The 26,171-nt window shown below is 47.2% G+C and overlaps 1 protein-coding gene across 1 annotated transcript; it reads left to right on the top strand.

Moving 5' to 3' along the window:
• Positions 1-2,914: 2,914 nt before the first annotated feature.
• On the top strand, positions 2,915-25,557 carry LOC144490061 (protein HID1-like; the record flags this gene model as incomplete). Its single annotated transcript, XM_078207873.1, is given in 8 exon segments — positions 2,915-3,064; positions 9,959-10,065; positions 16,884-17,000; positions 18,459-18,681; positions 19,347-19,403; positions 22,411-22,551; positions 25,465-25,470; positions 25,473-25,557. Coding segments are annotated over 8 exon segments (886 nt in total), but the record flags the coding sequence as incomplete, so codon positions are not given.
• Positions 25,558-26,171: the final 614 nt, after the last annotated feature.

Below are 26,171 nucleotides of genomic sequence, written 5' to 3'. Positions count from 1 at the left end.
AGTTTGAAAGGGAGAAGAGTGGGTCCAAGTATTTTAAACTTAACAATGTGAGCATGGACGCTCAGCTTGGTGAAGTGGGACATGAGGCTCGAGGATAGATCAATCGTGCAGCAATTTAAGGGGATATTTTTTTCTGTCTTCAGTATAGACTCTAAAGTGAAAACAAAAGTTAATTATCCCCTTAAATACAAAAACATTTCAGTACCAAGTGTAATATAACCTGCTGTCTGGTTGGTTCCAGAACGGGCTGCTCGAAGAAACTATCGAAAACGTTCTATGAATTCCTCATCCAGCTTACTACTGCCAATCTGATTTTCCAGTTTGTACGGAGGTTAAAATCACCCATGATTATTTCCGCAAGCACTGACTATTTCTTCTTGGATACTGTGCCCTACACCGTGGTCACAGTTGAGGAGCCTGTAGGCCACTCTCACTGATAACTACTTTCCTGTACTATTCCTCATTTTCACCCAAACTGATTCCACATCCACGGGCGGCACGGTGGCACAGTGGTTAGCACTGCTGCCTCACAGCGCCAGGGATCCGGGTTTGATTCCTGGCTTGGGTTACTGTCTGTGTGGAGTTTGCACGTTCTCCCTGTGTCTGTGTGGGTTTCCTCCGGGTGCTCTGGTTTCCTCCCACAGTCCAAAGATGTGCAGTTTAGGTGGATTGACCATGTTAAATTGCCCCTTAATGTCAGAGGGACTAGCGAGGGGTAAATGCATGGGGTTATGGGGATAGGGCCTGGGAGGGATTGTGGTCGGTGCAGACTCAATGGGCCGAATGGCCCCCTTCTGCACTGTAGGATTCTATGATTCTATGCTCCTGATCTCCAGATCCAGGGTCATCTCTATTGCACCAATGCCATTTTTGATTAACAGCGTTACCCCTCCACCTTTACTGAGCTTCCTAATCTTCTTGAATGTCATTTATCCCTCAATATTCAGGACTGAATCCTGGTTCTCCTGCAGCCAGGTCTCCATATTGGCTATCAGATCATATTTATTTACTTCAGTGTGTGTTATCAGTTTGTTTACTTGTTATAAATGTTGCACATTTAGATACAGAGCCCTTAGTTTACTCTTCTTTCTATCATTGTAGCGTCTAATTTTGATTCTTTGTGCATTCTTAGTTTTTCCTCTCTGTTCCTTCCTGCCATTCTCTGACTCTTATTTCCCATATTACTATGATCCTGTCTTCCCTTGTCTCTACTCTTTGATAACCACATTTTGCCACATTTGATCCCTCGCCCTACTCTTTAGTTTAAAGCCCTCTCTCCTTTCCTCGTTATGCAGTTCACTGGAACACTGGTCCCAGCACGGTTCAGGTGTAGATGGACCCAACAGTACAGTCCCCACTTTCCCAGTACTGATGCCAGCATCCCACGAACCAAAGCCTAATTCTCCCACACCAGTTTTTGACCCACATGTTCACCTCTCTAATTTTATGTACCCAATGCCAATTTGCATGTGGCTCAGGTAATAAGCCAGTGATTATAACCTTCGAGGTTGTGCTTTTCAACTTAGTGCCTAGCTCGTCAGACTCTCAGTACAGAATCCCTTTCTTAGTTTTACCTAAGCCTGTGGTACCAAGAGTTGGTTAGCTCAGTTGGCGGGCAGTTGGTTGATGCAGAGCGATGCCAACTTCATGGGTTCAATTTCTGTACTGGCTGAGGTTATTCATGAAGGCCCCACCTTCTCAACCTTGCCCTTCACCTGAACCTCAGGTTAAATCACCACCTGTCAGCTCTGCCCCTGACAGGGGTGAGCAGCCAATGGTCATCATGGACCAGGACCAGGATCCTCCCACTGCAAGTTCCTCTCCAGCCCAGGTCAGATGTCCTAAACCCTGGCACCAGGCAGGTAACACAGCCGCCTAGATTCTCGCTTTGTGCTGCAGAGAACAGCGTCAATCCCTTTCACTATACTGTCCCCTATTGCCACTACATTCCTGTGTGCTCCCCCCATTTGAATGGCTTCCTGTACCACCAGTCAACTCATCCACCCTGCATCCCCCACTCCCATCCAAACAAGCTGAGAGAACCTCAAACCTGTTGGACAATTGCCAAGGCTGACACTTCTTCAGTCCTGCCTTTGGACTCCCTTACCTCGCTCACAGGCACAGCCCTCTATCCCTGACCACTGACCAAATCAGAAGATCCTGTTCTAGATGTGACTACCTCCGGGAACAAAGTAGGCAACTTTCTGCCTCCCTGATGTGTCGCAGTGTCCACAGCTCATCCTTCAACTCAATGACTCTGAGCGGATGTTCCTCAAGTTGCAGACACTGTTGACATTGCCAGTGAAAGAGGCTGCTACAGAGTCTTCACTGAAACCAGTTAGAGCGCACTTGGTTCCTCTTGACGTGGTGCTTGATGCACCTACCTTTATATAACGTCTTGCACATTATCACTCCGTCGTGCAGTAGGGTTTATAGCTGACTCATTGTCATTTACTGAAACCTAGGGAGGAATTGCAGGAACCCAGAGCAGTGCGTTGATTGGTTTATGAAAGTTTGAACTTTGAACCATACATGTAGTGTTCAGCAGGGGCTGGGAACCTGAGGTTTCTCTCTGTCCCCGCACACCGATACTCACATCAATGGTAGCATCCTGAATGGTGTCTTGACAAGACCTGGTATTTCAGTGCAGGTGGTGAATTAGATCAGAGAACTCGTTTGTCAGAAAGAAGAGTGAAAAAGGGATGAATTTCACATTCTGAGGCTGTCCCAGACTGTTTCTAGCCAGTGACATCTTGCTATTGCTAAATGTGACAGCCAATCAGCTGTGTTTTTACTCAGTGGTCATTGATGAGACGGAACGCCATTGTCATTACTCGTCATTGGTTCGAGTGTAATGTTGGGAAATATCTGTGTCTCTCAGCCTCTGTGTCTGATGGGGATGGGAAGATTTGTAATGGATGTTTTTCTCCCTCTTTCTGGTGTTCAGGCTGATGAAGGAGATGATGAGACAGCTCGGCCTCTCGCTGAATCCCTCTTACTGGCCATCGCTGACCTGCTCTTCTGTCCCGACTTCACGGTGCAGAGTCACAGGAAGACTGGACCGGTATGTCTCTCCCGGCAACTTCCTGCCACTGAATGTTGTTTGTGTGTTTGTCAAGGTGAGGAATGCTGGGGAACAGACATTCTTTACTCTAGGTTCATATTGTCAGTATCGAAAGCACCACAGGGACAGGTAGACCGCAGGTTAGAAACAGAGTAAATCTCCCTCTAGAGCCCCACCAAGGACCAACCTGCCTTCCTGGCCTGTGTACTAGTTAATCCCACCAGTACTGTACCCAGTGTTATACAGTGACAGACCTGTACCCACCAGTACTGTACCCCAGTGTTATACAGTGACAGACCCGTCCCCACCAGTACTGTACCCCAGTGTTATACAGTGACAGACCTGTACCCACCAGTGCTGTACCCCAGTGTTATACAGTGACAGACCTGTACCCACCAGTACTGTACCCCAGTGTTATACAGTGACAGACCTGTACCCCAGTGTTATACAGTGACAGACCTGTACCCACCAGTACTGTACCCCAGTGTTAGTTAGTGATAGGCCTCCTGGTTGTTCCTCTGTCTGGGTTAGTGAAGCCGAATGGGGGACTATCACTGTTGTTGTGAGCGGCTAATTCAGCACAGAGCCATGAAGTTTTTTTATTCATTCGTGGGACATGGGCATCGCTGGCTGACCAGAATTTATTGCCCATCCCTAGTTGCCAAGGGCAGTTGAGAGTCAACCACATTGCTGTGGCTCTGGAGTCACATGTAGGCCAGACCAGGTCAGGACGGCAGATTTCCTTCCCTAAAGGACATTAGTGAACCGGATGGGTTTTTCCGACAATTGACAATGGTTTCATGGTCATCAGTAGATTCTTAATTCCAGATTTCTTTTGAATTCAAATTTCACCATCTGCCGTGGCAGGATTCGAACCCGGGTCCCCAGAACATTAGCTGATTTGCTGATTAATAGTCTAGCAATAATACCACTAGGCCACCGCCTCCCCCTCAAAGTATCCTGGATCATTCTGTTCCAAATGTCTTTATTTGGGCAGCGGATGGTTCACTGACCAGCTGGAACTCTGGGGAGCTTGTGGTAAAATAGTTTGCATAAGACATGATAAGTTGGTGATGCTGTGTATGTGCAGAGTGAGTGGATTGGAAAATGCCAATGTTTTGGTTACTATGCAAATGTGCACTAAGTGCAGGCAATTGCAATGCAAATTGTTGCTGAATGTCAGCCCTCGATGGGGATGCAAAGCGTTTTATGCAACAATTTCCTCTGTGTGGAGTTTGAGTACAGCTCTGTGTATCTCTTTACTGAGTATGCTGCTCAGTTCATGTGGCTCTCCAATACCTGAACACTATACAAAGCCACGCACCCGGCTCGTGCTATTGCTCGAAACTCCCACTCTGGCCTTGGCTGCTAAGCTGTGGATTTCCTCAGATGTTGGTCTGAAGGGGTAACTCTAGTTGGATGTGTTGTGGAAGGTTTGTGAAATGTTATCCAGCTTCCAACACTCGCACCTTCCTCCCCACTCATCAGCTGCATTAATCCGCACAGTCCACCACTTTGAAAGCAAATTTGAATTTGAAAGCAGAAAGGTTCTTTCTTACCTGACGGAATGATTCTGGGCTGTCAGTCAAACAGCCATTTCTCTCCCCCATTATTTTCCTAACCATGTTCTGGAACTGATGCTCCTCTATCCCTTTCCTGAAGCAGAATTCAACCTACCTTTTCTAAAGGAAAAGTGCTTATGCTGGTCTGTTCTGCAATTCTATCATATTCTTATTGAAAAATACTATGGCCTACCTTTCCTGGGTTCGTTTGATCCCTTTTAACTTAAATGGTTAATGTCTCATGACCTTCCCTTACCCTTCTGGCGGCACGGTGGCACAGTGGTTAGCACTGCTGCCTCAGCTCCAGGGACCTGGGTTTGATTCCTGGCTTGGGTCACTGTCTGTGTGGAGTTTGCACATTCTTCCTGTATCTGCTTGGGTTTTCTCCAGGAGCTCCGGGTTCCTCCCACAGTCCAAAGGTTAGATGCATTGGCCATGCTAAATTGCGCCTTAGTGGCCCGGGATGCGTAGGTTAGAGGGATTAGCGAGGTAAATGTGTGGGGTTGTGGGGAGTGGGCCTGGGTGGGATTGTTGTCACTGCAGACTTGATGGGCTGAATGGCCTCCTTCTGCACTGTAGGGTTTCTATAGTTCCTATGATTCTCTTTTTCATAAAGGTACTTCCTAAAATGAATTATCTTTTCTCATAACTTACTCCTTGACAATTCAGGAATGAGTTTGTGATCTCTGGATTCACCCAATCATTCTGCAACTTTCTTGTAAAAAGTTCATTTATTATATTAACACTGCAATGAAGTTACTGTGAAAATCCCCTGGTCGCCACACTCTCTGGTGCCTGTTCGGGTACACTGAGGGAGAATTTAGCATGGCCGATTAACGTAACCTGCACAATTTCGGACCGTGGGAGGAAACCGGAGCACCCGGAGGAAACCCAGGCAAACACGGAGAACATGCAAACTCCCCACAGACAGTGACCCAAGCCAGGAATCGAACCCAGGTCCATGGCGCTGTGAGGCAGCAGTGCCTCAGAGACTACAAAAGGTCGTGAATGTAGAGTCATAGAGGTTTACAGCATGGAAACAGGCCCTTCGGCCCAACTTGTCCATGTAGCCCAATCCATCATGCAAACCAGCCTCCCATCCATTGACTCTGTCTACACTTCCCACTGCCTCGGCAAAGCAGCCAGTATAATTAAGGACTCCATGCACCCCAGGCGTTCTCTCTTCCACCTTCTTCCGTCAGGAAAAAGATACAAAAGTCTGAGGTCACGTACCAACCGATTCAAGAACAGCTTCTTCCCTGCTGCTGTCAGACTTTTGAATGGACTTACCTTGCATTAAGCTGACCTTTCTCTACACCCTAGCTATGACTGTAACACTACATTCTGCACTCTCTCGTTTCCTTCTCTATGAACGGTAAGCTTTGTATAGCGCGTGAGAAACAATACTTTTCACTGTATGTCAATACATGTGACAATAATAAATCAAATCGGAATCAAGTGCTAACCACTGTGCCACTCAATGCAAAGATCAAAGTTGATGGCATTATGCCAGAGACAACACCACAGCCTTCAGGCTTATGGGCTACATTCTGAACTATATACACCAACATTTTATTTGATTTCATCAGCCAGGGAACTCTGATCCAATTATTTTAATCACTTGTCTATAAAAAGCTGGCAACCTCTTTCCTTGTCATCATTTAAATTGATTTCAAGGTTCTCACTTTTTATCATGAATTGACTTTCTCTTCCTCTGCAGAATGGTGCCACCACTTTGTCCATTGACATTACCTGTTCATTTCCTTTAAAATCATTCAGCACTTGTACCCAATTTATTATTATTCAACCTGTAGGTGCCGTGGATTGTCTCCTGCCCACTGAGTCATTTATATGTAAATTATGGATAGCAGCAGCTCCAACACTGACAATGCTGTATTCCGCTGTGACATGTCCCAACTACCCACCCTGCACTCGTTACCTTTCACCGCACCAGTACATTCTCACGGACAGATACCTTGTGAATCAGTCTGTTACACTGGATGTCTTTACTTAAGAGCGTGGTCAGAGTGTGGAGCTTGCTACAGTCGAGGAAAATAGCTTAGATGTTCTTGAAAAGGAATCAGGTGAGTACATGAGAGAAAAAGGCTGAGATGAGATATCTGGAATTAGAAGAGACTGATGTTGAATAAGCACCAGTATAGACCATGCCAGTCGAGTGGCCGCCTTCTCTCCTGTATTTTCTACATGATTTTAATTCTATCTGTGACATTTTCCTAACTTCTAATAAACAAACATGCAAAGAAAATGGAAAACAAAGAACATTTGTTTATTTATGCTGATGATTTATTTTCTCCTGGGCAGTTTAGAGCAGTGTCCTGGTGATTAATCCTTAATCCGCTGAAACTGCAGGATAATCTTGGAGGGTTAGTAATTCTAGTGGAAGACCTGTAGTATGATGACAAACAAGGTCTACAGGGGAAAACTAAGAGTTAAACTGTCAGTGGGCCAGAGCAAAGTGCATCGAGTGCCCCCAGCATTTTCCTTTGCAGCTGCTATGCTGCCAAGCTCTGAGGTGTTCTGCAATGTTCTCTGGTGTGCCTCCTGCTTCCTTTACTTCACAGGCTGCCTTTAGCAAGAGGAGAATTCGGTCATCGAGGTCACGGCTGAAGCAACGACAAAACTCAGTAAATACTGGAGACCGGCAACAAAAACAAAAAAATGCTGAAAATACTCAGCAGATCTGGCCGCATCTGTGGAGAGAGAAGCATCGTCAGTTGTTCCTGGAGTTTTATTCATTCCATAGAACCCGTATAGTGCAGGAAGAAGCCATTTCGCCCATTGAATCTGCACCCTTTCTCCGAAAGAGCGTCCCACCCAGGCGCTCTCCCCGCCCTATCCCTGTGCATTTAGCCTGGCCAATCCACCTAAACCTGCACGTCTTTGGACTCGTGGGGTGTGGCTGTCACTGATTAGGCCAGCATTTGTTGCCCATTCCTAATTGCCCTTGAAACTGAGAGGCTGCCTCGGCCACTTCAGAGGATAGTTAAGAGTTAGCCACATTGCTATGGGCCTGGATTCACACAGGGGAAGGATGGATGCTTTCCTTCCCTAAAGGACATGAGTGAACCAGATGGGTTTTTACAACAATGGTTTCATAGTCATCATTCCTGATTTATTACCTGAATTTAAATTTCACCATCTGCCGTGGTGGGATTTGAACCCACATCTCCAGAGCATTAGCCAGGGCCTCGGAATTATTAGTCCTGTGACATTGCACTATGCCACTGCCTCAGCTGGAGTATTCCAGACCCACTCACACAGGTTATATAATGAAATCTACCACCACTCAGATAATGAGCAGGATTTTACAGCCTCATTCATCCCGAAACTGTAAAATCCCGCCTGAGGTCAAGGATCTTTCCATGGTTCATCCTTCAGCCGCTCCGATTCCCATGGCGGACGGACGGTGAAATTCTAGCCAATGTGGTTTTTCAGTAGTGTTGGACATTGGCTGTAACACAGAAGAGAACCCGAGTGCTCTTCGAATAGTGCAGTGGGATCAGTTATTGCAACCAAACCAGGTGCTCCGGTTTCCTCCAACAGTCCAAAAGATTTTTTTAAAGTTTATTTATTAGTGTCATAGGTAGGCTTACATTAATACTGCACTGAAGTTTCTGTGGAAATCACCTAGTCACCACACTCCGGCGTCTGTTTGGGTACACCGATGGAGAATTTAGCATGGCCAATTCACCTAACCAGCACATCTTTGGACTGTTGGAGGAAACTGGAGCACCCGGAGGAAACCAACACAGACACGGGGAGAATGTGCAAACCCCACACAGACAGTGACTCAAGGTTGGAATTGAATCCAGGTCCCTGGCGCAGTGAGGCAGCAGTGCTAACCATTGTGCCACCATGCAGATTAGGTGGATTAGTCGTGGTAAATTGCTCGTTAGTGTCCTTCAATTTAATAAAACTATTACAAAACCTGGGAGGCTGGCTTTTATACATGCATTAACTGTAAAATCAAAGCGGTGATGTTAAACCTTCTTCATTAATCATTGGATAGGTCGCAGTTAGAATATCAGAATCTTTGTTAGATTGCTGTCATTAGGAAGGAGATGGCTCAGGAGAGCATCACTGAGATGATCCTCGGGGTGAAAGGCTTTAGTTATAAGAAGAGACTGGGAGAAACTATTCACTGGAGGGGAAAGTTTAATGGGCTTGAGATGTTGAAGGTTATGAGGGGCTTTGAGGAGGTAAATCTGGAAAAACGATTTCCTCTGGTTAATGAGTTGGTATCTAGGCATCAGTTAAAACCATTACCGCCTCCACTACGTGTATGATCTCTGCCTCTGACTGATATTTTGTTGGGATCCTCTTCCTTAGTAAACCCCTTGGTGGCCGGGTTGAGAGTGTTGGGGAGTTTGTGCTCTGCAAGCTTGTAGGGCTTTGTTGAGAGTCAGCTCACTGCTGCATTACGACATTGTGCTTGACCCTTCTCTCGCCAATGCACTGACATCTGGTGGATGGAGCCACTCAAATCAGCTCACTCATCATATGTGAATACATCGATGGCAACATGCTGCTAGCCCATTGTGACTGATTTCGTTCTTCCAGACCCACACACACTCATAGAATCCCTACAGTGCAGAAGAGGCCATTCGGCCCATCGGGTCTGCACCTACTCTCTGACAGACCATCTTACCCAGGCTCTCTTCCCCACCCTATCCCCGTAACCCCGCACATTTCTCATGGCTAATTCCCCCTAACCTACACATCTTGGGACATTAAGGGGCAATTTAACATGGCCAATCCACCTAACCCGCACACCTTTGGAGTGTGGAGGAAACCGGGGCACCCAGAGGAAACTCACGCAGACACAGGGAGAACCAGCAAACTCCACACAGTCACCCAAGGCTGGAATTGAATCCGGTTCCCAGGTGCTGTGAGACAGCAGTGCTAACCACTGTGCCACCGTGAAAATGAACTATACTTCCCATTTTGCTATCATCTGTAAATTTTGACACTATGGGTGGGATTTTCCGGCCGCGCTCACCCCAAAACCAGAAAATCGCGTCCGAAGTCAACGGATCTTTGCATGGTCCCCTTTCCGCTACGATTCCCATGGTGGGCGGGATGGGAAAATTCCCTCCGAAACGTATTTGATGGGATAATGTAGAGGGATTTTGACTCTAACAAAGCTATGCTGTTATTGGGTGCCTGGTGTGGAATGTGCTCCTTACTGATGCTGAATACAAATCAATCTCTGATCAATGATGATGGAGGGAGGGAGGGGGGAGAGCAGAGTGTGGTGGATGTAGTGTAGGATTTCACTGCTGACTCTCTGATCATCTTCACCTCTCTCCAGGAGACTGCTGAGGACCTCCACTGCATCGACAGCTGTGAATACATCTGGGAGGCTGGAGTGGGCTTTGCCCATTCTCCACCACACAGCTACATTCATGACCTGAATAGGTGAGGACACAGCAGTGATGCCCCTCAGTGTACAGGTGTGGGTTTGGTTTGAATGTAGCCCATTGTCCACATCTTCTTGGAATCTTCTCCAGTTTGTGCCCAGAGTGGGTAGGGACCGGGCAGTGTCCAGAGCAGGAAGTGACCAGAGCGGTCAGTGACCACAGTGGGTAGTGACCAGTGCTGTCAGTGAACAGATGTGACTAGGGAGGGGAGTTTCGGAGATGAAATCTCACAACACCAGGTTAAAGTCCAACAGGTTTATTTGGAATCACGAGCTTTCGGAGCGCTGCTCCTTCATCAGCTGAGTGGGGAGGTAGGTTTCACAAACCTCTCCACTCTCTTGATGAAGGAGCAGCACTCCGAAAGCTCATGATTTCAAATAAACCTGTTGGACTTTGACCTGGTGTTGTGAGACTTCTTACTGTGCCCACCCCAGTCCAAAGCTGGCATCTCCACATCATGGGGATGAAATTGGCTGTAGGCCCAGATTCTGCCCTGGCTGGGGTCAGCTAACCTGGTGTTTTTGATAATATGAAGGTCTTTTCAATAAAAGGAAATTTGTGTAAAGCAGAATGTGTGATGGGCATTTTTTTATCATCCGTTTTGTGTGGTGGGTGTTGTTAACAATTCAATATTTATTGACCATCTCTGCTTGTACCGAGAAGGTGCTGATGGACTGTGTCCTGGACCCAGTGGGGGTAGTTTGATGAATTGAGTGCTAAGCCTTTTCACTGGATGGTTAAGAGTCAATATTGGTGCTGGAAATTGAGGTATATATAGTACATGTAGGTAAAAATGGATCTACGGGCCTGATTTTACCATTTTGAGTCTAAGTGCCGAATCTGGGCGTCAAATAGATCCGAGCCCGGAATCCTCTTTCCAGCGCGTCCATACGTGTTTTGCCAGCTCCGGTCCGATTCGTGCTGTGGGTGGGGCTTAGTGCTGCCGGAACGATCGGAGCTCTGAACTGTGCATGCGCAGTTCGAAAAAAAATCTGAAGCAGTGCTTCCAGGCGGGGAGAAAAAAGCAGAGAGAGCGGCTCTCTGACCCAGATCACCTGGGGGGTGGAGGAGGGGTGGGGGGGGGGGGATATGTGACGGGTCCATCTGGCTCACCAAGTCAGTTACAATCTTGGATACAAATGATAATGGCATTAGAACATAGGACATTACAGTGCAGTACAGGCCCTTCGGCCCTCGATGTTGCACTGACCAGTGAAACCAATCTAAAACCCATCTAACCTACACTATTCCAATATCATCCATATGTTTATCCAATGACCATTTAAATGCTCTTCATGTTGGCGAGTCCACGACTGCTGCAGGCAGGGCAGTCCACCCCCTTACTGCTCTCCAAGTGAAGAACCCACCTCTAACATCTGTCCTATATCTATCACCCCTCAATTTAAAGCTATGTCCCCTCGTGCTAGCCATCACCATCCGAGGAAAAAAGCTCTCACTATCCACCCTATCTAATCCTCTGATCATCTTGTATGCCTCTATTAAGTCACCTCTTAATCTTCTTCTCTCTAACGAAAACAACCTCAAGCCCCTCAGCCTTTCTTCACAAGACCTTCCCACCATACCAGGCAACATCCTGGTAAATCTCCTCTGCACCCTTTCCAATGCTTCCACATCCTTCCTATAATGCGGTGACCAGAACTGTACACAATACTCCAAGTGCGGCCGCACCAGAGTTTTGTACAGCTGCAACATGACCTCCTGGCTCCGAAACTCAATCCCTCTACCAATAAAAGTTAACACACCGTATGCCTTCTTAACAACCCTATCAACCTGGGTGCCAACTTTCAGGGATCTATGCACATGGACACCGAGATCTCTCTGTTCATCCACACTACCAAGTATCTCTTACCATTAGCCCAGTACTCTGTAATCCTGTTACTCCTTCCAAAGTGAATCACCTCACACTTTTCCGCATTGAACTCCATTTGCCACCTCTCAGCCCAGTTCTGCAGCTTATCTATGTCCCTCTGTAACCTGCAACAACCTTCCGCACTGTCCACAACTTCACCGACTTTAGTGTCATCCGCAAATTTACTAACCCATCCTTCTACGCCCTCATCCAGGTCATTTATAAAAATGACATAGCAGTGGTCCCAAAACAGATCCTTGCGGTATACCACTAGTAACTGAACTCCAGGATGAACATTTCCCATCAACCACCACCCTCTGTCTTCTTGCAGCTAGCCAATTCCTGATCCAAACCGGTAAATCACCCTCAATCCCATGCCTCCATATCTTCTGCAATAGCCTACCGTGGGGAACCTTATCAAACGCTTTACTGAAATCCATATACACCACATCAACTGCTTTACCCTCATCCACCTCTTTGGTCACCTTCTCAAAGAACTCAATAAGGTTTGTGAGGCATGACCTACCCTTCACAAAACCGTGCTGACTATCCCGAATCAAATTATTCCTTTCAAGGTGATTATAAATCCTATCTCTTATAATCCTTTCCAAAACTTTGCCCACAACAGAAGTAAGGCTCACTGGTCTATAATTACCAGGTTTGTCTCTACTCCCCTTCTTGAACAAGGGGACAACATTTGCTATCCTCCAGTCTTCTGGCACTATTCCTGTAGACAATGACGACATAAAGATCAAAGCCAAAGGCTCTGCAATCTCCTCCCTAGCTTCCCAGAGAATCCTGGGATAAATCCCATCCGGCCCAGGGGACTTATCTATTTTCACACTTTCCAGAATTGCTAATACCTCCTCCTTATTAACCTCAATCCCGTCAAGTCCAATAGCCTGTATCTCAGTATTCTCCTCGACAACATTGTCTTTTTCTTGCGTGAATACTGACGAAAAATATTCATTTAGCGCCTCTCCTATCTCTTCACAACTTCCCACTACTATCCTTGACTGGCCCTAATCTTACCCTAGTCATTCTTTTATTCCTGACATACCTATAGAAGGCTTTAGGGTTTTCCTTGATCCTACCTGTCAAAGACTTCTCATGTCCCCTCCTGGCTCTTCTTAAATCTCTCTTTAGGTCCTTCCTGGCTAACTTGTAATTCTCAAGCGCCCTAACTGAGCCTTCACGTCTCATCTTTACATAAGTCTCCTTCTTCCTCTTCACAAGGGATTCAACTTCTTTAGTAAACCACAGTTTCCTCACTTGACCACTTCCTCCCTGCCTGACAGGTACATACTTATCAAGGACACCCAGTAGCTGTTCCTTGAACAAGCTCCACATTTCAATTGTGCCCATCCCCTGCAGTTTCCTTCCCCAACCTATGCATCCTAAATCTCGCCTAATCGCCTCATAATTTCCTTTCCCCCAGCTACAACTGTTGCTCTTCGGTATATACCTATTCCTTTCCATCGCTAAAGTAAACGTAACTGAATTGTGGTCACTATCACCAAAGTGCGCACCTACCTCCAAATCTAACACCTGGTCTGGTTCATTACCCAGTACCAAATCCAATGTGGCCTCGCCTCTTGTTGGCCTATATACATACTGTGTCAGGAAACCCTCCTGCATACATTGGACAAAAACTGACCCATCTAACGTACTCGAACTATAGCTTTCCCAGTCAATATTTGCAAAATTAAAGTCCCCCACAACAACTACCCTGTTACTTTCGCTCCTATCCAGAATCATCTTTGCAATCCTTTCCTCTACATCTCTGGAACTTCTCGGAGGCCTATAGAAAACTCCTAACAGGGTGACCTCTCCTTTCCTGTTTCTAACCTCAGCCCATACTACCTCAGTGGATGAGTCCTCATCAAACGTCCTTTCTGCCACCGTAATACTGTCCTTGACTAACGATGCCACACCTCCCCCTCTTTTACCACCTTCCCTGCACTTACTGAAACATCTAAACCCCGGAACCTGCAACAACCATTCCTGACCCTGCTCTATCCATGTCTCCGAGATGGCCACAACATCGAAGTCCCAGGTACCAACCTATGCTGCAAGTTCACCCACCTTATTCCGGATGCTCCTGGCGTTGAAGTATACACACTTCAAACCACCTTCCTGCCTGCCAGTACACTCCTGCGACGTTGAAACCTTACCCATGACTCCACTACTCTCAACCTCCTGTACACTGGAGCTACAATTCAGGTTCCCATCCCCCTGCTGGATTAGTTTAAACCCTCCCGAAGAGCATTAGCAAATTTCCCCCCCAGGATATTGGTACCCCTCTGGTTCAGGTGTAGACCATCCCGTTTGTAGAGGTCCCACCTACCCCAGAATGAGTCCCAATTGTCGAGGTATCTGAATCCCTCCCTCCTGCACCATCCCTGTAGCCACGTGTTCAATTGCTCTCTCTCCCTATTCCTCTCCTCACTATCATGTGGCTCAGGTAACAAACCAGAGATAACAACTCTGTTTGTTCTAGCTCTACGCTTCCACCCTAACTCCCTGAATTTCTGCCTTACATCCCCATCCCTTTTCCTACCTATGTCTTGGGTGGCTATGTTGACCACGACTTGGGGCTGGTCCCCCTCCCCCTTAAGGATCCCGAAAACACGATCCAAGACATCATGGACCCCGGCACCTGGGAGGCAACACACCAACCGTGAGTCCCTCTCGTTCCCACAGAATCTCCTATCTGTCCCCTGACTATGGAGTCCCCAATAACTAATGTTCTACTCCTCTCCCTCCTTCCCTTCTCAGCAACAAGGACAGACTCTGTGCCAGAGACCTGTACCCCATGGCTTTACCCCCCCCCCCCCGCAACAGTATCCAAAACGGAATACTTGTTATACAGAGGAACAGGGGATCCAGGGGATCGCTGCTCTGACTGCTTCTTACCCCTTCTAGCTGTCACCCATGTATCATTTCTAGGAGTAGCTACCTCCCTGTAGCTTCTATCTCTAGCTGCCTCTGCCTCCCGAATGATCCTGAGTTCATCCAGTTCCAGCTCCAGATCCCTAACACGGTCTTCAAGGAGCTGGAATTGGGTGCACTTCCTGCAGGTGTACTCAGCCGGGTCACTGGTGTCCCTCACCTCAAACATCCCACAGGAGGAACATTGCACTGCCTGCACTGACATCCCTGCTAACTTCCCTTACTAAGAAATGAAAGAGAGAGAAAAAAGAGCTTACCTGCTCTCACACCGAGTCTTTTTTTCAGGTTAGAGGAGGGGGGAGGGTGGGAGACTCTACAGATGTAGAGTGTCAGGTTACCTCCCCGTTCAAATTTATTGGGCAAAAAAAAACCTTCCCAGGCCTCCCCGCGGCCTACTTCCAGTTTCCTGTTTAACTGAGAAAAAAACTCCGCTAAAAGGTAAGGTACAAAAAATCACTCTTACCCTCAACCACTATTGACACGAATCACTCCCTCTCTACTTTGCTCCGGTGGAACAATGATGTCAATCCTCTAAGGTAAGTAACTTAAAAAAAAAAAATTAGGGTTCTGCATGTGAGCCTTGCTTATGCTAAAAATTATATCCTTGGTGTCGGCAGCCATTCCTGATGTTACAGTACTGATAACACCAGGAAGATCGACCAGTACCATTCATTATCCTTTGTATCCAAGATGGTTCAGTAGATGCTGAACGCAGTATTGTAACTGACTTGGTGAGCCAGATGGACCCACAAGGCAGAAGGACCATCTTTGTGTTGACCAAAGTGGATCTAGCTGAGGAACATACAGCTTATCTTGCTAACGGAAGGATGGTGGAGGGAGACCAGCGATTGAGGTAGGTTGGGGGGTGTGCTCTGCCGGGGGGGGGGGCGGGGGTGGCGGCCTGTCTCCCAGGGGGGTCTGATCCCTGGGGAGAGTCTGATCCCGGGGGGGGTCTGCCTCCCAGGGGGGTTCGATCCCGGGGGGGGGGGTGGTCTGCCGAGGGGGCCTGCCTCCCAGGGGGGTCTGCTGGGTGGTTAGCGGGGGGGTCCGTGAAGGATGGTCGAGGAGGATGGTGACTTCACAAGGGCAGAGGGGGCTTCGGAGGTTCCCCTGCAGAATAGAAATCCGCTTCGGATTTTTATACGGCAGGTTGCTAAAAGCGCAGACTTGGAATGGGCCAGAACATGGTAAAGTGGGATTTGGCGGTAGGGTTGGGCGCGAGGTTCATTAAGTCGATTTAAATGCATGCAAATGCATTTAAATCGTCGGGCTGGACCCGTGCCCGAATCAGGTGTCGGTAAAGCCGCGATCTGCTCGGAATCGGGTGCAGATCGCGGTATAGGCCCGACGCCCAACTTTACTGAAGTTTTGGTAAAATCGGGCCCTACATGTTGAACAAACATCGGGTAAATGGATGTTTCCTTCCTGACGATTCACATGGGTTTTTACAACAATCTAAAAGCTTCATGATCACTTTTACGAACTCAGGTTTCCATTTCAAGATTTGCATTTAAATCTGAATTTCTCAAACCCCCATGGTAGGATATGAAATCATATTCTCTGGATTATCAGTTAGTATTTACTACAATTTGAAAGGTTCATTAGAAAACAAAAAAGCATTCACTATCACCACCTGACTACAAAAGCCGACTGCATATTGGAGAAAATAATGTTGCCAAAATTGGGAGGCTGAATCTATTGGGAAGGGTTGAAGAGGCAGTGGTTCTTTTCTTTGGTTGGGCTTGAGCCTACTTGAGCCTCCCTTCTTGAGGGAGAAGGGAATAGGGGACAGAGTGGGAAGATGTAATTAAATTGAGAAATATAAACTCCAGCACAGAGCCCTGGTGCGAGAGGCCTTTTGCCGTGCTATAGATTCTAAGTGCGTGCTCGGATCAGAGGATGGAGCCTGTTTAACACTGATGGAGTGAAGGGCGAGTTGGGTTTGCTGTAGTTTTCTCTTCCTCCCTCACCCAGCGTTTCTCTCGTTCCTGCAGGACGGAGCTCCTGAAGCTGCTGCTGACCTGTTTCTCTGAGGCTGTATACCTCCCACCCACCTCGGAGGGAAATGTTCTCAACCCCTGGGTCCAATTCTTCTGCTCAACAGAAAACAGGTGAGGCCCAGACAGGGAAACGAGATTCCAAGTGCTATGTGGGGTGGGGTGATATTCCTGGAAATGGTGGGTTTATTTGGGTACAGTTCCAATGCTTCCAATCCCTGTCCCTTCTCGAAAGTCTCCTGTATTAGTGATTCCAGTAAGAAGTTTAACAACACCAGGTTAAAGTCCAACAGGTTTATTTGGTAGCAAAAGCCACACAAGCTTTCGGAGCTCCAAGCCCCCAAAGCTTGGAGCTCCGAAAGCTTGTGTGGCTTTTGCTACCAAATAAACCTGTTGGACTTTAACCTGGTGTTGTTAAACTTCTTACTGTGTTTACCCCAGTCCAACGCCGGCATCTCCACATTAGTGATTCCATCCAGACTTTGCAAAGCAATAGGGAAACAAATTTTGGGCTGTGCTGATGTTTGGGTGTGGGTCGGATGGGCTCTTGCCTTTCACCCTTCCTGCCCAAAACAAGGAGGTGATAATCAACAAGAATTCAATCCATTATGGTATTTTGAGCTGGCTCTCTTGCCCATACAAGATTTAAGTTCACAATCTAGGCTGACATACCAGTGCTGTACTGAGGGAGTGCTGTACTGCTGGAGGTGCCATCAGTCAGAGAAAATGTTAAACCAAGGCTATCTGCACTTTCATGGAATGCGCCGCTTCACAGAGCAGTTCACTGCCTAATTCCAGGGAAATTAGGAATGGCCAATAAATACTGGCCTTGCCAGCAACTTTCACATTTCTTGAACAAATTTGAAAAAATTCCTGGGCCAAGGACACTTCCTCAGCCCCATACTGACCTCTGACTTGTCAAAGCTCCTTGGTGCCACACTTGGCCAAGTTCTGCCTTGCTGTTGAGGACATTTACCCTCCCCTCTCCTCTGACATTTAGCCCCTGTGTCCTTGAATTGATCAAGTCTGTGAAGATGTTTGCAAATTGCTGAGTGGGTTATTGCTGAGGTAGTGTTGCTTGTTGACTCCAACAGCATTAGTTTGTCAGGTTACATTATTTTGCTCGAAGTTAAGGATAACATTTAACTCTTAACCCTCCCAGTCTCTGTACTCTGAGCAGCCAATGTCTGACCCTCCCCGATTCTGTACTCTGTCTGGTCAGTGTCTGACCCCTGAACCTCCCAAAGTCCAGTGTGGTCAGTGTCTGACCCCTGAACCTCCCAAGGTCCAGTGTGGTCAGCGTCTGACCCCTGAACCTCCCAAAGTCCAGTGTGGTCAGTGTCTGACCCCTGAACCTCCCAAGGTCCAGTGTGGTCAGCGTCTGACCCCTGAACCTCCCAAAGTCCAGTGTGGTCAGTGTCTGACCCCTGACTCTCCAGAGCCCATACTCTGTGTGGATTCTGCCTCCTTTCTCCCCGAATGTTGCACTGATTCTCATTTAGAAGCTCAGTGTTTGTAGTTAATTGCTTTGTAAGTTCTCTCACTGACTCCTGGTTGATTGCTGTGTTTCAGGCATGCGCTGCCTCTCTTTACATCGCTGTTGAATATCGTGTGTGCGTATGACCCTGTGGGATACGGCATCCCCTATAACCATCTCCTCTTCTCCGACTACCGGGAGCCCCTGGTGGAGGTGGCCGCCCAGGTCCTCATCGCAACCCTGGACCATGATGCCTCCACCAGCCTGAGCCCTTCTGTGGATGGGACCACAACAAGCACTGCCATGGACGACACAGAGGTGAGGCCACATGGTGCAAGTTCCTGCTGTAAGCAACCTCTTCACTGCTGGCTTAGAGCTTCCAACACGCACAGTGCTGCTTATAAAACTATCCGAGCTGGTGACTGCTGACTCTAACAGAGGGAGCGGGGGCAAGGTCCCACATACTCACACACACATGCACGAACACACACGCACACAGACATACACACACACACACACACACACACACACAGCATTTTGCCGTGAGGCTGGACTGTGAACCTCGCAGGTACCTGACATTTGGAGAGGCAAAGTACATGTCGGCCAGTTCAAGAGCTTTTAGGTTTCCTCCCTCCGCCCTGACTCGGGAACATTGAAGTCAGTTATCCACTGGTTAGTGTCAACTGCAGGCAGGTTCTGAATCAGCACCATGTTGGTTAGTGTTAATCCACGAGGCCATTATGAAAGGACTGGATGACCCTTTGTTAGACTCTAAGAAAGAGTCATCCAGATTTGAAAACTTGGCTCTATTCTCTCTCCACAAATGTTGTCAGACCTGCTGAGATTTTCCAGCATTTTCTGGTTTTGTTTCGGATTCAAGCATCTGCAGCATTTTGCAATAAACTGTAACATGTCGGAAATAATGTTAAGTATCCTCAAGTACAGAGTTTGTGCCTCCAATCTTTATTATTTGCTTCTTACAGCCTCCTGGTCCTGAGAACCTGTTTGTCAACTACTTGTCTAGAATACATAGAGAAGAGGTAAGTCTCCCTGAATCTTTTACAGCAACATCTGATTTAAATGCTGGAAAATGCTTATTGCAGGCAGAGCTCAGTGAGTGTAACTGTGGGAGAGGCAGATAAACCAACTGGCAACAGACCGGTTAGTCTTGAAGCAACTGTAGGTAAATTAGCATCTTTAATTCAAACTAAAATTCCTGAGTATTTGGTTTCCCATAACAAGAATAACAGGATTGCAATCAGACAGGAATTGGCACCAAGCTGGAGGAGGTGTTAGAGCAGGTGAGCAAAAGCTTGACCAAAGAAGGAGTTGTGACAGAGAGGGCCTTAACGATGGAGAGAAGGAAGCAGAGAGGTTTATGGGGGAATTCCAGAGGTTAGGACCTGTATGGCTGAGGACACATGTGCCAATGTTGCAGTGAAGGAATGATGTGGAGATGCCGGCGTTGGACTGGGGTAAACACAGTAAGAAGTTTAACAACACCAGGTTAAAGTCCAACAGGTTTATTTGGTAGCAAAAGCCACACAAGCTTTCGAGGCTCTGAGCCCCTCACCTGAAGAAGGGGCTCAGAGCCTCGAAAGCTTGTGTGGCTTTTGCTACCAAATAAACCTGTTGGACTTTAACCTGGTGTTGTTAAACTTCTTACTGCAGTGAAGGAAGGCAGGAGTGTACGAAGCCAGAATTGGAGGAGAGCAGAGTGTTGTAGGGCTGGAGGAGATTGTAGATATATGAATCAGGGATATTGAGGGATTTGAACACTAAGATGAGACTTTTAATTCAGACTTTAAGGGATTAAAAGCCTATATAGTTCAGCGAGTTCAGGGATGAGTTAAGATTCAAGAAAACGAGCTTTAGATCATTTCAAGTTTGCAGAGAGTGAAGGATAGATTGCTGACCAGGAGAGTGTTTCAGTTGTTAAGTCTAGAGGTAACGAAAGTATGGATGGTGATTCCAGTCCAGAGGGGCTGAGGCAGAGTGGGGATGGATGATGTTACATTGGTTAAAGTAGGCAGACTTAGTGATGGAGAGAGAACGGGTTCAAAATTTGAGCTCAGAGTCAAATAGGATGCTGAATTTGTGAAACATCTGGTTCAGCTCAGACAGTGACCAGGAAGAGAGATGAAATGAGTGGCAAGTTTGTGGTGGGAACCAAAGACGATGGACTTGGTTTCCTAAGGTCTGTTGTTCCCTCTCTGTGATAGCGTGTCCCTTTCAGGGTGAGTTATCGGGGAGGGTCGCATGACCCATCGGGCCAACCTCAGTGAGCCATGCGAATCGAGAACTGCTTTCTGGCAGTTGGAGTCTGGGAGTTGTGGAGTTCCGAAGCATTCTTATCTCTTGTATATAGTTGTTTTCCCCCCAAGTAAATCCCTGTTCATTTATCTGCCTTGGCTCATCAGCTCCTCACGGCTATTACATTTGACAAAGAGATAAATTGGAGTTTTTTTTCTGTTGTCTGCTGCACCTTAGGAGGTAGATGATGTCTATTAGTGCTTCCACAGGTATAATGAGTTTTGATGGCTCTCTCGTTGTTATAAATCGAGGCCAGGAAGACGGGTTGTCTACTGCTCCCTTGCTTGATTGTGGTGGGTCCGTGCAATGATTCGTGTGAGATTTCACGAGGATGAGGGTTGAGCTTTGTCTTGTAATTATTGTTGGAGGTTTCCAGAACTGTAGCCAAGTTGCAATTTATGTGACCTGTAACAGCCATGGTTTTTGTCCAACAAAGTCCATTTTAAATAAGCAGTAAGTAATGTTTGATTAAAGAGTTCATAATATCTTTCATATCTTATGGGCATGACCGGATTAGAATTGGGTGGCTATTATAAAAGCACATTAAGTTATAGAGTGTACAGTAAAGATTACCAGATAATGCCAGAGATAGGAAGCTAAAGTGATGACTCTAGCTATGAGGAGAGACTTGAGATAGTGGGACTGTTTCCAGTGGAGCAAAAGGTAAGAGCAAATTTAGTAAAGATTTTGTATAATTCTTGAGGGTTTTCACAGTGAGTGGGTAATGAGTATTATCCTTGATTGCAGAGTTGACGATAAGGATATGGGTTCATCGTTGCGTTAAAACAAGTAGACATCTATTTGCCCCTGGGTTTGACACATGATCATTTATCTGTTTATGAAAATGCTTCGCTCAAAATCAGAGTTGGACAGGACAAAGATGTCAGCTATACAAGACTCAGTTTAAATGATGGGTCTGGTAGTCATAATGCGTTGTCATTTACTATAAGGATTCTGGGATATAGAATCATAGAAACCCTACAGTGCAGAAGGAGGCCATTCGGCCCATCGAGTCTGCACCGACCACAATCCCACCCAGGCCCTACCCCCACATATTTACCCGCTAAACCCTCTAACCTGCGCATCTCAGGATTCTAAGGGGCAATTTTTAACCTGGCCAATCAACCTAACCCGCACATCTATGATGACTTGTTATTTTATGGACAACAAGAGGAAGTGAGAGCTCACACCAGTACGGGTGATACTGTACAGGGGCACTGGATACCAGTACGGGTGATATTGTACAGGGGCACTGGACACCAGTACGGGTGATACTGTACAGGGGCACTGGATACCAGTACGGGTGATACTGTACAGGGGCACTGGATACCAGTACGGGTGATATTGTACAGGGGCACTGGATACCAGTACGGGTGATATTGTACAGGGGCACTGGATACCAGTACGGGTGATATTGTACAGGGGCACTGGATACCAGTACGGGTGATATCACACAGAGACGCTGGACACCAGTACGGGTGATATCACAAAAGGCTGTGCTGGATACTAGAACTAGGAATGCAAGCTGAATGAAGTGTGATGGTGTAACTGGGCAGGATATGAACACCAATGTTCAATGTGCTTTATACTGTTAAATAAGATATGGAAGATAGGGTATGGTGTAATCTTGTAATAATTTATGCAGTGACAGGGAGGTATCTACAAACTACTCTCATCCAGTTGGTGTGTATTCAGAAAGTTTAACCTGATTTTTCTTTGTCATTGGTTGCCAAGGATTTCCAGTTCATTCTGAAGGGCCTGGCTCGTTTGCTAAATAACCCACTGCTTCAGACCTACCTCCCCAACTCTACCAAGAAAATTCAGTTCCATCAGGAGCTGCTGGTGCTCTTCTGGAAACTGTGTGACTTCAACAAGGTGAGAGTACTAACGGCCTGCCACACACTCGCTCCGGGATAGACTGCCACTGAAACACGTGGAGAGAGACCGCGGGTACAATTCAGTTGCACTTGGTATTTTGTGGCAGACCCCTGATATATTTAGTGAATTTATTTAGCTTTATGACATTCTAAGCAGATCTCATTGTCATTTTTTTCTGTTTCTAATTCGCAAATTGCCAAATTTATTTTTCTCAGAAGAATTATTATTTCTCTGATGCAATGCAAGTGGTAATTAATGTTTAATTGTTCAAATACATTAAGTCCTCACTCTGAGCCATTTCATTTTAACGTTGTTTATTTGTTAGGGCCAGTTTTAACATTTCTGTCTGCTGCAGTGTGGACCAGCCTGCACCATGTTCTGACACGGAGGAGATGCTGCTACTGTCACCATGGACACAGGCTGCAGGGAGAGAGCGAGGTCCTCAATCCTCCCTCCCTTACCCCAGGAAGCTGCAGGCCGCTGAACTGTCAGCAGCCCGGGGTGAGGGAGCTGGCCCCCCAATCTCAGCCCCTACCACTACCCCTGCCACTACCTGGCTCAATGCGCAGCCCATTGGCCGCTTCTGTGCTGAGCCACCCCCTTCACAGAGCCGTTCTGCGACAGTCCACAGGGCCAAGGATTGGCCTCTGCAAACTGCCAGGAAAAAGGCTAAGCTGTGGAGACAGAAAGAAAGAGTGGGAAAGGAAAGGGAGAGAGAGTGGGAGAGGCGAGAGGGAGAGAGTGGAGAGGGAGAGAGTGGGAAGGGAGAGAGGGAGAGAATGGGAAGGGAGAGAGGGAGAGAGTGGGAAGGGAGAGAGGGAGAGAGTGGGAAGGGAGAGAGGGAGAGAGTGGGAAGGGAGAGAGGGAGAGAGTGGGAAGGGAGAGAGGGAGAGAGTGGGAAGGGAGAGAGGGAGAGAGTGGGAAGGGAGAGAGGGAGAGAGTGGGAAGGGAGAGAGGGAGAGAGTGGGAAGGGAGAGAGGGAGAGAGTGGGAAGGGAGAGAGGGAGAGAGTGGGAAGGGAGAGAGGGAGAGAGTGGGAAGGGAGAGAGGGAGAGAGTGGGAAGGGAGAGAGGGAGAGAGTGGGAAGGGAGAGAGGGAGAGAGTGGGAAGGGAGAGAGGGAGAGAGTGGGAAGGGAGAGAGGGAGAGAGTGGGAAGGGAGAGAGGGAGAGAGTGGGAAGGGAGAGAGGGAGAGAGTGGGAAGGGAGAGAGGGAGAGAGTGGGAAGGGAGAGAGGGAGAGAGTGGGAAGGGAGAGAGGGAGAGAGTGGGAAGGGAGAGAGGGAGAGAGTGGGAAGGGAGAGAGGGAGAGAGTGGGAAGTGAGAGAGGGAGAGAGTGGGGAGGGAGAGAGTGGGGAGGGAAAGAGAGAGAGAGGGAAGGGAAAGAGGGAGAGAGAGAGAGAGTGGGAAGCGAAAGAGGGAGAGAGAGAGAGTGGGAAGGGAGAGAGGGAGTGGGAAGGGAAAGAGGGAGAGAGAGGGAGTGGGAAGGGAAAGAGGGATTGAGAGGGAGTGGGAAGGGAAAGAGAGAGAGAGAGAGAGTGGGAAGGGAAAGAGAGAGAGAGTGGGAAGGGAGAGAGGGAGAGAGTGGGAAGGGAGAGAGGGAGAGAGTGGGAAGGGAGAGAGGGAGAGAGTGGGAAGGGAGAGAGGGAGAGAGTGGGAAGGGGAAGAAAGAGAGAGTGGGAAGGGGAAGAAAGAGAGAGTGGGAAGGGAAAGAGAGAGAGAGGGAGTGGGAAGGGAAAGAGAGAGAGAGTGAGAAGAGAAAGCAAAGCCAGAAGTTGAGCAGAGTTTCAGGTTGCTGTGAGTGAGATGCAGAAGTTGTGCTACTGAGGGTTTGTGATGGTGAATTTAGTGATATCTAATTTCTATGTGTATAGTGTTTCTCCAAATTTCTGTGATTTATTTTGTAAGTAATCCCAGCTGGCAATTCACAGTGCTGAACATGTACAGTACAGTATTTCAACTTGTATACTGATTATTCTGGGCCAGAAATGTCCCAAGGAACCTAGCTCCGACAATTGATTCCTATCGGAACCCATGATTCACAAAGTCATTTCATTTAGTTGCATTTTTCAGGAACGCAAACATGACTGTAAATGAGGACTTACATGAAAAGCAATTTTCAAGGACCTGGTAGCAGGCCGGAAACTGGGGCTGCATAAAGTTAGGCCCCTGAGTGGGAGTACAGTCAGTGCTGGAGACCAGGGTACATGTGCATGAATCTTTAAAGGTGGCAGGACGTGTTAAAAAAGCAATTCATGAAACATCTAAGATTCTGGCATTTATCATTAGAGTCACAGAGTAGAACAGCTAGGAAGCTGCACCAAATCTGTATACGGCACCTATTCAGCCCCAGCTGGAACATTGGGTTAAATTATAGAACCACACTTTAGGATATACACAAATGAGAGATTTACTAGAATGATTCCATGGATGAGGGTTTAATATTTTGTGGATTGACTGGAGAAGCTGGGCTTGCGCTGAGAAGAGATGAGCTAAAACCCGGAAGGGTTGAGAGGGAGAGTTCATCAAGAGAAACTCTTTCCAATGATAAGCCAGGTGGCACAGATTTTAAATGATTGGTAAAAGAACCAGAGGCGACATAGAAACATAGAAAGGGGGGAGAAAGCTTTTGATGCAATGAATGGTGAGCGTTTGGAATGCAGTGCCTGACAGGGTGGTGATACACATTCACTAGTAACCTCGGAAATAAATTTGGATAAACAGTTGAATGTGAGGGCAGTGTAGGGGTGTGGGACTCACTGGGATTGATCTTGATCCAGATTCAATGTTCTGACTGTTTCTCTCCTGTGCTGTGCTCTTTTACTCTGGTGGGAAGGAGGTCAAATGCTGTTCTGTTGCTTCAGAAAGTTAATGAACTTGATTCAATTACTGTTCTGGCTTTTGTTCGTTTCCAGAAATTTCTCTCTTCTACGCGCTGAAGAGCAGTGATGTTCTGGATATCCTGGTGCCTATCCTGTATTATCTGAATGATGCCAGAGCTGACCAGTGTAAGTTACCCTCTGACACACTCTGTACCTGAATAGCTTGATTACCTGCTGAGTAACTGAGGTGAAAGGTCAAGGCTGACAACAAGGCAGCCAAAACCTGGTTGGGTAGAATAAAAAGTGATGAAGTGTATCTGCCAATCTCAGAGGATTGTCTGATTTGATTTGATTTATTATTGTCACATGTATTAGTATACAGTGAAAAGTATTGTTTCTTGAGTGCTATACAGACAAAGCATACCGTACATAGAGAAGGAAAGGAGAGAGTGCAGAATGCAGTGTTCCAGTCATAGCAAGGGTTTAGAGAAAGATCAACTTAATGCAAGGTAGGTCCATTCAAAAGTCTGTCAGTAGCAGGGAAGAAGCTTTTCGTGAGTCGGTTGGTACGCGACCTCAGACTTTTGTATCTTTTTCCCGATGGAAGAAGTGGAAGAGAGAATGTCCGGGGTGCGTGGGGTCCTTGATTATGCTGGCTGCTTTGCTGAGGCAGCAGCAAGTGTAGACAGAGTCAATGGATGGGAGGCTGGTTTGAATGATGGATTAGGTTATATTCACGATTGTATGTGTGGGTGTGTGTGTGTGGGGGGAGGGGGGGGGGTCGGTTGGGTGTGTGTGTG

The sequence above is a fragment of the Mustelus asterias genome, unplaced genomic scaffold (genome assembly GCF_964213995.1).
Source record: "Mustelus asterias unplaced genomic scaffold, sMusAst1.hap1.1 HAP1_SCAFFOLD_2830, whole genome shotgun sequence".
Classification (NCBI taxonomy): Eukaryota; Metazoa; Chordata; class Chondrichthyes; order Carcharhiniformes; family Triakidae; genus Mustelus; species Mustelus asterias.
This window is presented reverse-complemented; position numbering and strand designations above follow the sequence as displayed.